Source organism: Gavia stellata, chromosome 15, assembly GCF_030936135.1.
Source record: "Gavia stellata isolate bGavSte3 chromosome 15, bGavSte3.hap2, whole genome shotgun sequence".
Classification (NCBI taxonomy): domain Eukaryota; kingdom Metazoa; phylum Chordata; class Aves; order Gaviiformes; family Gaviidae; genus Gavia; species Gavia stellata.
The window spans coordinates 13,031,699-13,044,165 of record NC_082608.1 but is presented as its reverse complement, the minus strand read 5'-3'; the positions used below and the strand labels follow the sequence as shown (position 1 = coordinate 13,044,165).

The window sequence follows — 12,467 nt, the reverse complement described above, 5'->3', positions numbered from 1 at the left end:
TTTAGGTAGTAATAGTCATATGCAATGGCTTGTTTGGAGGCATAGTACTCTACCGTGAAATTAAATCGTTTTGAGTTAGTTGCTTCTTGGCCAGCATGAGTGAAGACTGAGAGGTAAAGATGTAAGTACGAGGCATTATAGAAAGGATTTTCAATGCTGCAATGGGAAGCTTTTATACTTCCTGCCATAAACAGTTGAAGCACTAGAATGTAGTATGTCTGATTACATACTCAAAAAATTAAGGCTGACATTTTCTTTTTAAGCTTTACTAAAAATAAAATAACTGGTTTATTAAATCAGTTGTCAAATATCCTGTTATCTGTGTAGTAAGTTGTGCTTCTCATTGTGACATGACAAAGCTTTATTTAAGCTGACGGCATGTGTAATGTGTCCAAGATACTGTGATCCTATCTCACTACCTGAGAAATTTCCTTGCTTGCACTGGTCAGCATACAGGAATGTAGCTTTCTAACTCTTTCTTGATTTTAAGAGCAGAGGCTGTAATTCTGGTAACTTTATTGCCTTGGTTTTTCTGAAGTTGAGAGTGTTCATGACTTGGAAGTTGATTTGTATATGAGCTGAACTGAAATAACATGCAACACCAACAGATTTGGGGGTGAAAAGAGAAGGGGGGGAGCTATGCAGTCTCACTGGCTTCCACTCCTGAAGTTACTAGTGTTAACAGCATAAAATGACAGTACTCAAATGATTTCTTAATTTGGGATGCTGCTGTCCAAGAAGATACTCATAATAGTTTCTCAGGGCAGCAGGCAGCTCTGTCAATAAAGCTAGATTGCAAAGATGTTCAGAATTAACCAGGCATTGTATCTTAGATGGGGGGGTACCACTGCAGGACACTGGTTAAGTTTTAGAGAAGCATTAAGTCATTTTAATGATGCATCATCATTTGGTTTGCAGCATGAAAGGTAGTCTAGAATTTTAATTACATAAGCAATTACATCTTGATGTACTTAGGAGATGTAATTGTGCTGCTTTTGTCTGGGTAGTAAGTAGCTAGATGGCAAAAAATGCTCCTAGATCCTTCCTGTAAAATACTTTAAAGTGAATTATTTTTAATATGTTTTCTTTACACAGGCTGCTTCTATAGAACATATGACAGGCTGTTTGCACAGCGTCAGCGGTTCTTTTCGGTTGTTAAAGTTTGGCAATACTGAATGAACCACTATAAATGCAAACTGCTGCTGTGCTAAATGAAAAACTGCTTTTCAGAACTGATGGAGTATGATGTCCTTAATTGGCTACTAGTCACCAACATTGTACAAATGCAGAATTTTCCAACTTAAACTTTCTCTTGCTCTTGAGAGCAAATTATAAATTGAAGCATTTATTAAGCTTTCAAGTAACTAAAAAAAAAAAAAGGCAAGCCACTTTTCAACTGACAATTTGTTCAAGTCCTAATAGCAGTAATATTGATATGGAAGGAAGTGTAGTTGGAAGACCAGATTTAAATATTAAAATGGAGGAGAAATTCTTCCCAGTGCCTTAGCTTGGTAACCCTGATGTAGGCTCTGTCTTCACTAACAATTTTTGAGCCCAGCTTGTTAAATCAATCTACAAATTGCTATTTGCAGTGATACAAATCGGCTGTTCTGTCACACAGCGTTCTCTAGTTGGTTGCTTATACTGATGCAAATTTCTGTAACGCAGATAAGCTTTTCGGGCTGCTTTTCATAGTAGCAATTAATTCTTCACATTTGTATTTTTATTTACTTAGTGAATTTGAGTGCCATGTATGAAAAAGACAAGAAAAATAGTAGACTATTTTAGTGTAGTTGAATGCAGACAGGAGTGTATCTCGTATCTGTCTTTGTACGCTATTAGTTCAATATCCCTTTTCTGCAGTGGAGCATGGAACAGAATATTGACCACCATTGATATACAACAGTTAACTAGAGAAACATTAAGCTACTCTGACTTATGGTGAAGAAGTTTGTAATGACTTTCCCACAATCTTATTGTTTAAAAAAAAAAAAAAAAGCCTAAGTGCAACCTAACTGATACTCAGCACCTAGAGAATCACCCTTAAGGGGCAATTGATAACCATTCAGGAGACAGAATTTTTGGGGCCATGATGACAGCCAGCCTTGTACCAGCCCATTTCCTAAAGAGCAACTTTAACCTGTAGATAACCATTTAATGTTGGTAGTAGTTCTATGTGACATTTTAATTTTACTTTATGAAACCGTTTCATTGTTGAACCACAGAGAGAGATGCAAGCTTTCCTGGCCTGTTGACTCTGACAGCTGGCAAGCAGATTGATGTGCCATTTCAAGTTCTGACCTTTACAACAAAGACCTCTTACTAACCATTTATTAGATCCCAGAAGATAAAACAGGCTTGTGTTCAGTTCATATATACCATTGATACTGTCTGCTTCAAGCCCTACCCATACTGCCCCAAAATTGTAAGTTTGAATTAGAAAACTGAATAAATACTGAATTAAGGAAAATAAATTTGGTTTTCCCCATGTTCTGTTTCAGTGCCTATAGGTAGAGATATTTTATTTCTTCTCTTCACAGCTATGAGGACAAGACACCTTCAATTTTGTGCATCTAAAATACGGAATGTGAAAGAAGGCAGAAACTAGGATCAAAGTAATACAACAAATCTTACACAAATCTGTCATCCGTTTTTTGCTTGCCTGAGATTACTTCTGGGCTAGTGTCTAAGCAGAATGATTACAGAGAACATACACCTACAGACAAAGGAATAGGAGGGGCAGGCAATTAATACTTTGATTTGGAGGCCTTGACTCTTCTTTAAGGGAGGAATGGGATGAAGTAAATAAATGTACTCCTAGATATAGCTTGATATCAGTTTATATTAAGAGAAGAAAATTGCTGTTTAGATACATGTCATTATCTTTGTCTTTCTTACCAGCATACTTCTTCACTCCTGTAACAAAAAGTGTGAAATTTTCAGTATGAGTTCCCAAAGAAAAGATACTTAACGGAACTGCTCTGCCAAGTCCTCTCCAGCAACATTTGAAGCTACTTGCAAACATTAAGCAATTACATCAGTGATCTCAAAGCTACTGCAATTTGACAAGTAAGTGGCTGTAGGTAAGGAGAGATAAACCCACAGAAGCGCTTAGCCTTTTTAGGCGCGGTACTCGCAGACCTACCTGCTGGTGGGTCTGTATGCAAGTCCACGTGGGAGTTTGATACATTTCGCACACCTAACCAGTGATAACTGGAGGTAGCAGGAGTGTGCTGGGGAAAAGAGCTGTGGATATTACAAAGGGGACAGAGAGAAGGTGGTATGTAGGTGGACCTGGGAGAGAATTAAAGATGTTGTGGAGGAGGAGTGTCAGAGACAGAAGAGCACTGACAAGTTTGTTGAGGGATGTAGGTGAATATGGAGGGAGGAACCCAGAGGTGGTGTATCTAGTGGCTGAGGACTGGGGTAAGCCCTGTAGCAGTGGGAGAGCTCTATGGGACAAAGGAGGTGACAGGACTGCAGCGTTATTGGGGATCTGGAGAGGAGGTTAAAAGCTGGAGAATGCAAAGGATGCAGAATACAGACCTGTAGGAAACCGGCCTATCATTAGTTCTATTGCTTATGGAACAGCTCTATACTTCTTGCAAATTTGTTCATTATTTTCAGTTAACAAGTGTTATCTCTGTAATACCATTTTATATGGAAAATACCATGAAATGTAAATGTAACTGGTGTTCTCAACAAACCAATGTCCTCTTTTCTTCTAAAACAATCCTTCTAAGTGCGTTGTATTGCCAGGTCAGGAGGTCAGTGCTCGTAGTCTGCCTCATTTCTTGAATGGGTATAAAGAGGCGCATACAGTTAGTCTGCTACTTTTCACCAGCAGAGACTAGGGGGGCATATGTATAGCAGTCTGGCCCTCACCCGGTGTTTCTGTTTTTTATTAAATGCACTAATGCTATCTGATTTCTTTGCCAGATGACGGTTTGCAGTGTTATAATCAGGACTTTCTTTTTATCACGTCAAGATAAATTTTAGCTCTGTAGAGTCTCAAGTTTGTTTTTATATTTCCAAGTGTCTGAAATAGGAAACTATATAACCTAAGATCTCCTTAAAAGTACTAAGTAGGTGCACTGCTAACTCAGGCAGCCAACTAAATTATGTATTTATGCAAATGTAGTGGCTGCTATTAAGCTAACTGATTGTGTTTGAACATACAGTGATTATGTCCTGTGATTGCAAGAAAGCATGACTAAGGCCATGTGCAGTCTCCAAAGCATGAGCCAATAAACTGCTTTGGCCAGAAGTGTTATTATCTGAAATATGTAAGAGAAGTGGAAGATGAAACTATAAAAGAAATAAGATACATAAATGGTGTATTAATCGTAAGTGCTTGGACATATGTTGTCTGTCTAACATAGCACGTTCACAAAGTGCCTGTTGTGACTGGAATTTTACAGGGTCTGTCCCAAGTTATATTTGTGCAGCACAGTGAATAGCTGCATTTGCAATGAATAAGAAGAATGTAAAAAATGTTAAAAAGTGTTTTATTACAGATTTAGAATGACCTATAAGCCTGCAGAGTAGTGTTAGTCAAAAATATTTTAAATAGTTGTGACTAGCAAAGGTAGCCATTCAAATACAATGTGTTCTGTCTACCAGAAGATGGTGCCCTAAAACACATTCAATAATTTCAAATTTTAAAAGCTGTGAGCAACTGCAAATGCATATTTTTAAAAACATGTCAGAGCAAGGTGATTTGCAAACAAATCACCCAAGTCCGAATACATATTAATATCCAAGCTTCATATTCCAAAAAGCTTGCTTATACTTGCTTATCACAACACAAATTAAGATACAGGACCCAAACAAGCAAGACAAAGCAATATAAAACACAATACAGCTACCACTTCAAAGAAAAACACTAGAGTCCCCCCTCCCAAAATAAAACCATTTCTCTCAGCATAATTTTTGTATGAACATCACAAGTTTTTTGGTGTTCTGTTTTGGTTTTTTAATCAGGCTTAAAACAGACCAGCGAAAAAGAATAATCATTCCTCACCAAGAAAACCGATCAATTTTAAAACTGGAAATCAGAACAGTAAATCCCTGAGTAACAGTAAGGCTTATTTGCCCTGTGGACTTCAAGGTGTAATTTCATTGTTGGAGACAAGGAGAGAAATTGCAAAAAATGAGGTAGCATCCAATTCAACAAACAAATCTGTGGAGCAGCTTCAAACTGTTAAATTGATGAAATGAGACAAAGAACTCCCTCCTGCATTGTGTCACTAAACCCATGTCTGATAGAACATACACCACAACGTAAGGGAGTGGGATTTTTGCCATTGTCTTCAATAGGGCTAAAGTTTCACCAGTGAATTCTTACATTTACAGACTCTCAGCTTTGTTGGTAATCAACTGTTGACAACTCAGGGAGACAAAATCCCCAGCAGACCATCAGCTCTCCCTGCCTGGTGGCTTGAGCAGTGTTTCCTTGAAGGCCCTGGCAATTAGAAGAAACAGGAGTGCCCTGCCTGTGAGGCCCAGCCAGCTGATATTCACAGATCAATAACTCCACCTGGCTTTTTTGCTCCCTTTAAGTCTTAGACAAAGGAGTTTATTTAACAGAAGCAGCTGGCTTTCCTTAATATCTGATTTACTGATATAACTTAAAATTAGGCATAAGGATTACCACACCAAATTAAGAAATTAAGTTCAGCTTTTATTATACTCTATGACAGCTCTTGTGCTCTTAGTTGTGCAAGTTTGAGTCTTTTTGCAATATATACATTTTACTGCTGGTTGTTAAAATTAAGCAAATTTATTTAAAATCAAGTGCGGAGAAAAACATGTCAGGATTGTCAAGCTGTAATGGCCCAGTACTTCGGGTGTTCTTCTATATAACAGTAAGGAGAATGATGGGACTACTTATTACAGCAACAGCAGCTTTAACTCTACACTTTTTGTTTGCACAGCCCGGCACATATGGTCCTCTGTGAGAAACGCAGCAGTGCTTGAGTGTGCTATGTACCACTGCAAACATATTTATTTCACCCATGTGGGCTACATCTGTAGCTATAGTGTGGATAAATGTTATGTTCATTATGTGTACGACAGAAGTACGATTTACTGGTGAAGAGCGGACCTGTAGTATTGGCCCTGCAGCAGGGCTGAGAGGGAACGCTGTGCAGGGATACTCCGGCCCAGGACTGCAGCAGGCTGGGCTGGGCCTGGCTTTGAGGATTTACTTACTGAGCATAAGCTTTCAACAGTAAAAGTAAGTGATTTTTATCATTTGATCCACATTGCTTACTAAGAAGGGCTGTTTCCTTAGTTTCACCAGATTCTCTCAGTCCCCGGTATGTTTTTCCCATGAGTTCATACTCAACAAAGCACGTGCTTTAACGACTTACGTACCAAGAGGCTTACTGTAGAAACGTGCTACCTGCTGGCATCAGAAGCAGCATAGACCTGTGCTCCCTCAAAAGGCGGAACAAGGGCAGGTTTGTGGCTCAGAAGGACAGAGCTTCAGAAGGACAACAAGCTCCTGCTGTAGCTTATGCTTCTGACTTCACACAGCATCAGCTCTGCAGTTACTACTGTAAAGATAGCTGCTCAAAATGCTTCCTTGCATGAGCACCCACGCAGGGGCCCCCAAATATGTTCTACCCACTCTGTTGAATTACTAGTAAAGTTATCTAATGTTGTAAAGTTTTTTTTAAAACAAACAAACAAACAAACAAAAACATGGACCAAATTCCCAGGTTGTCCATGAACTTCTCCTAGCTTCTCAGGAAGACAACCTTATAAAAATTGGCGGTAAGTAGTTCAAAGTCAGTAACAGGATCGCTCATGCCAGTACAGGCCCCAGGAATGATTGAAGAAGGGGCTCTGCACCTTGTACTGTGCACTAGTGTTCCACAAGTAGTGAGCTGCAGAAGCAAATGGTAACAGCTCGCTTAGATTGGCAAAAAGTGTAATGAGACATGTGAACGCAAAATAGAAAAGAGCACTTGACTCCCAAGATTGGCTGTATTTGCAGGCGTATGTGCGCATTGGCAGTGGCCTACTGCTCCCGTGTCTAATAGATTTGCTTTTCAGGTCTTGCTCTGCGCATTTACATGGTTTGCTGGATTTTTTTTGGCTTGCCACCCCTGCACACCCAAACAAACAGATTGCCAATCAATTGCCCTCCACAGCTGGGGACATTTTTGAGTACACAGTTGCTTTTAATGTTTAATTAGGTATGATAACAGGATAAAATGTTCTTGGCACGGCAGAGTGCCTACAGCTCGAGCTTGCAACATATTTCTCTCCTCACAGGGTGCTCAGCGCCTACCAGTGTAAGGACACCGCTCAGGTACCTGTTGTTAGGGCTTTGTTAGCGTTTCTGCCATCAACACAAATGACCGTCAGGGATCTGCAGTTCAGTTGCAAAGAAATTAGCTGTAGGCTACCGTTCCGTATTGGAGGCCTCAGTTCAGTGGCCATTTCGGAGGTGTTTTCTGACAGCCTTTTTCGGGTGTGTACAGATGTAAATGGCGAGCAGTGCTGTGTCTTGTTTGTTACTGAGCCAACTGACGAAGCTCTTGCGAAGTTACACTGACAGTAGCATGCTTTCTCAAACTCCCGTCAATTCATAGATTGCTTTAGGCCACAATGAGTTTATCGTATGTCTTAGTACTGCCTTTATTTTTTTTAAAGGCTAAATAAATAACTGCAAATAATTATCAGCTGCCGTGGTAAAGCACAGGTCCTTTCAGCGGAGTCACCTGGCCGGTTCTGGGCATCCTGCACAGGTGTGAGTCATTTGCAGCAGCGAGGCTGATCCCGTAACCCCCGGCCGCCGCAGACACCACCGGGGGAGGTGGCGGCTGTTTTACTTGGCGCTCCCGGCCGCAGCCCCGGCAGGAGGGCGGGCGAGGCCGCGGGTCCCGCCGGAAAGTTCCAGTCGGGGGCGAGAGCGGCGGAGCCCCCCGGAAGGCGGGAACCCCGGGCGGTTGTTGAGCGCCTCCCCTCCCGCCCTCCCGGACAGAGCTCCTCCGTGCACGGCTTCCCTCAGGGCGCTCCGCCGAGCTCCCGCGCGGGGACTCCCCCCTCAGCCCCCGGCTTCCCGCCCGGCGGCGGCCCGCGGCGCGGTGACAGCCCCGCCGCCGCCTCCCGGTCCGCGGCGAGCAGCGGCACCGCTGGCCCCGGGCAGGGCTCGGCGAGCGCCGGCCGAGGAGGAGAGCGGGCGGCGCGGAGGGGAGCTGCCGGCCCCGCCGCCGAGCAGCGCCGCGGCCGCCCTCTCCCTGACTGACTCGGTGAAAATCATTGTTTGGCTCCGGCATTAACTACATTCCAGCGGGACGCAGCGCCCAGTCTCCTTCCTCGCATTCCTGCCCCACACAAAGGAGTCCCTGCCTCGCCGCGCCCCGCGCTCCGCTCGCCGCGCCGCAAAGCCCCTCCGGGCCGGCCGCCGCCTTCGCCCCCCGCCCGGGGGTGCGGGCCGGGCCGCGGCCCCGCCGCGGGGCGGCCGGCCGGGGGCGGCGGGGGCAGGGAGCCGCCGAGCGCAAATTCCTCCGCGCAGCGCGCCATTGACTGGACCGACCAACTTATTTAAGGCTGGAAAGTGACACAGGGGCTCCTCGTCTCCGCTCGCCACGCTCCGCCGGGCAGCCCGGCCGCACCGAGCCGAGCGCTGCGGCGCGGGGATGCCGCCGAGGTGACTGCCACCGAGCCGCCCTCCGGGGAAGGAGCCGCGTCCCGCCGCTGCCCCGCCAGGACCGCGGGAAGGGGCTTTCTTTCAGGGTGTTTTTCGGTTTTATTTTCTGGGTTGTTTTTTTTTTTTTTCTTTCTTTTCCTTCCCTGCTCCGGGCTGTGCTTTCGCAGAGAGTTCGCCGTCCCTCCCCCGCCCCGCGCCGCCGGGCCGCGGCCGAGCATGGAGAAGTACGAGGAGGACATGGCACTGAAGGCCACCAAGTTCATGGAGGATCTGTCCCTCTACGAGCCCTGCCTGGAGGGTCCGTACGGCCGGGGCGGCCGCCGGGACCTGGCGCTGCACCCCGACCTGGAGGAGACCAAGCGGGTCATCGCCGCCCACATGTCGGCGGAGCAGCGGGGCCGGAAGATGAACGGCACCGCCGCGCCGCCACCGCCGCCCGCCGAAGCCTTCCCCGCCGCCGCCCCCTGCGGCAAAGCCTACGCGCCCGCGGCGCCGGCCGCCCCGCTCCGCGCCGCCAACGGCCGCGCCGCCGCCGCCGAGCCGCCGCCGGCCGCGGGGCCGCCGTGCTGCGAGGAGGGGCTGTGCACCCGCTCCGAGGTGGCGCTGCCCTGCTACAGCGGCTTCGCCGACAAGGGCAAGCGCTACTCGGCCGAGGGCTACCGCTACGCCGCGGGCAGCGCCTACGAGGGCGGCTACGTGGCCAAGGGCGGCGGGCGGGCGGCCGGCGGCCCGGACGGCAAGTACGGCGCCGCCAGCCCGCGGGCCAGCCTGGCCGCCTCCTCGCCGGGCCCCGTCGCCGAGCACGGCAAGTTCTCCAGCCCGCGCTCCAGCCTGGGCGGCGCGGCCGCGCTGCCCTACGAGAAGTTCTCCAGCCCCCGCTCCAGCCTGGTGGTGCCCGGCCAGGAGAAGTACGGCAGCCCCCGCGCCAGCCTGGTGCAGTACGACGGCGCCGCCCTCAGCCCCCGCTCCAGCTACGCCAGCACGGCCAGCGACACCAGCAAGCACTCCAGCCCCCGCGCCAGCCTCACCAGCTACGACGGCGGCGGCAGCAAGCCCAGCAGCAACCGCACCAGCGGCATCAGCATGGGCTACGACCAGCGCCACGCCAGCCCCCGCTCCAGCACCGCCAGCCAGTACTCCTGCACCACCAGCCCCCGCTCCAGCTACTCGGACTCCAGGTACGGCCCGCCGGGCAGCGCCGAGCCGGAGGGGGCGGGCGGCGCCGGGCTCGCCCTGGCCAGCCCCCGCTCCAGCCTCTGCGGCCCCGAGGGCCGCGGCGCGGCGGGCGCCGCCGTGGTCAGCCCCCGCTCCAGCATCTCCAGCCAGAGCTCGCGGAGCTCCCGCGGCTCCATGAGCGCCTACCCCGAGCTGCAGCTGCCCTCGCCCCGCTCCTCCCTGCTGGGGCCCGGCCTGCAGGAGGACGGCGCCGTGCCCGAGCTGGGGGACGTCTACCACAAGATCCATGCCCAGTCCCCGCCGCGGCACGACCAGCAGCACCCGGCCGCCGCCCCCGAGGCGGCGCCCCCCTACGCCTACAGCCCGACCAAAGGCTCCGCTTCGGCTCCCAAATTCAAGCTCCCCTACCAGGTGACGCCGTGCCGGGAGAGCGGCCCCAGCCAGGCGGAGAGGCGGCTGGAGGCGCTGACGCTGGAGCTGGAGAAGGAGCTGGAGATGCACATGAAGAAGGAGTACTTCGGTGAGTGAGCCGCCGGGGTGGGGTGCGGGCGGCCGCGGGGCTGGAGGGGGCGAGCGGCTGAAGGGCGGCGGTGTGCGGGGCCTGCCCGGAGCCGGGCGGGTTTGGCTGTGGGGAAGGCCAGCGTGTGATGCCCAGAGCTGCTCTGGACCAGGTACCTGCTGAAGTCCCCCGTCGCCACAAATGCTGTCCGTCTAGCTGGTGTCAGAAGTGCTTGTACCACAGCTCGTTCCTGGTGTTTGATCTCCCTCCCGTCTATTCCTTACACGGTTTGCCAGGACGTGTGGTGCTTCCCCTTCCACGTGCGGATGGGAGACTTGCCTGAGGTGTTACAGAAGCTGCTTGTGCTGTTGGGGCTTACAGTGACTCTATTCTCCCTTCCTCTTGGGCTGCTGAAGCTTCACCGATAACCTCCGCCATCCCTGAGGATGTGGCGTTTGCGATCGTGCTGTCAGGCCATCTATAACTTCTATAGATGATGAGCGTGGCTGGTGAAGCAATCTTTAGTGCCTTGTTCAATAAAATCTTTGTGCTAGTTCTGAGTGCCTGTGGGAGCCCGGCATTGTTTCTGCCCCGTGAGGCCTTGCAGGGTCCGCTCAGCACACAAGGATGGCGGGGGTCCGTGTTGTCCCGGGGGTGGGAGGTGAGTTTGGGGGAGAGGAGAGCCCTCTGTCCTTGCTGAGGCTAAATCAGCCTGTTGGTTATCTCCTGAATTTTTGTTGCTGCTTTATAGAACAAAAGTAACTTCTTGAAACGAGCAAACACGCTTTTGTAGTCGCACTATTTAGGATTAAGCTCCTCTGTCTGTCTTTGTACTGGGTGGAAAAGGCCAAAATGCCTTTGAGAGATGATTCTGGAGCGTGTGAATACTGTCCTGTTTCTCGTGCGCTGGGGACTGCGGATGAGCCGAGCAACTGCTGGACATGGGCAGCCCTCAGGAGCAGTTTGTCCCCTGCTTGAATGAGGGGTGAGGGCTCTCGCGTAGAAGCTCCTGGCAGGGGAGGGAGAAGGAGGCCTAGGCAGATGAGGGGCTGTGGATGAGCCAGCCCCCATCCGTGGCCTTTGAGGGGACAGTTATCTCTGCGCCTTTGTGTGCTGCTTGGGCACGGGGGAGAGGCTGCCTGGCGGTGTGTGACTTCTGACCAAGACAAGCGTTGCTGAGGATGGAGACATGCATTGCTTTGGTCGCTGATTTAAACATGAGGATTCAGACCACTTTTGGCACAGCATTAGTGCACTCTGCATGGAAGGGGGAGGAGTTGCAGGGCTCCTTGCAAGTGTCTCTGAGATGCTTGTAGTGTGACAGACCTGGGCCGATCAGTGGAGGTAGCTGAGCGAGCAGTACCCTCTCCTACGAGGAAAACCTTTCTGTGACATAGTTCCTACAAGCTCTTGTGCCCAGGCAAAGGAAGCTGAATGCAGCGCTTACTGCCTCCCTCCATCCTGTGTGGGGCTGATAAGAAAGCTGATGGTCACCCACTGCGTCTTTTGCAGGGTCTGGCACCTGATGTGGTGCTGAGTGACTCCAGCTGAGGACAATAACGATTCACTACTGAGTGTGTGCAGCAGCTGGATGGGAGGGCTCATTAATGCACTAACTGCAAGAAATGTTGCCTTCAAAACTTCTGTGGTATGCAGTGAGAGATTGAGAAATAAGGTGTATTCAGAGTAAGAAAGAAGTTATAGCTGTCCTGAGCCTCTGAGAGGGGTTTGAGTGGCTAGGGAAGCTGGGTGTGCAATCAGGGACTCCAGGAGCAGCCCTGGGGAATCTGTGTTGTGGGTGGGTTTTTCTTATAAATAAGAATTTGCCTGTTGTGAGTGTCACTACTTGCAGGTATATTCTGTAGCAACGTGTTGCAGCGTGCCCTGAACCTCGGCAGATCCGTCCTATGTAGGATCAGCCATAAGCTTGTGCCTTTATGCCTAGAGAGCATATGTACCAGCTGCTCTGTAGGTATTTGTTGTAGCAGCACAAAGAAGCACTGCTGTGACTTGTACGTTGGAAGCAGATGAAATCTAGAAAACTGGGGTGCTTTAAAAGGGAAAGTTGATTTCTTTGAGTTGTTGGGGTTTTGATAAATCCTGGTGGAATTGATCCCACATTTCTGG

At 49.4% G+C, this 12,467-nt stretch overlaps 1 protein-coding gene across 1 annotated transcript in view; it reads left to right on the top strand.

Moving 5' to 3' along the window:
- Nucleotides 1–8,786: 8,786 nt before the first annotated feature.
- Nucleotides 8,787–12,467, top strand: part of WTIP (WT1 interacting protein) — an 83,442-nt gene continuing 79,761 nt past the window's right edge. The window contains exon 1 of the mRNA XM_059824733.1: nucleotides 8,787–10,361. Within this exon, the coding sequence (XP_059680716.1) occupies nucleotides 8,882–10,361 (1,480 nt within the window). The 5' untranslated portion in view covers nucleotides 8,787–8,881. The remainder of the gene's footprint in view (nucleotides 10,362–12,467) is intronic.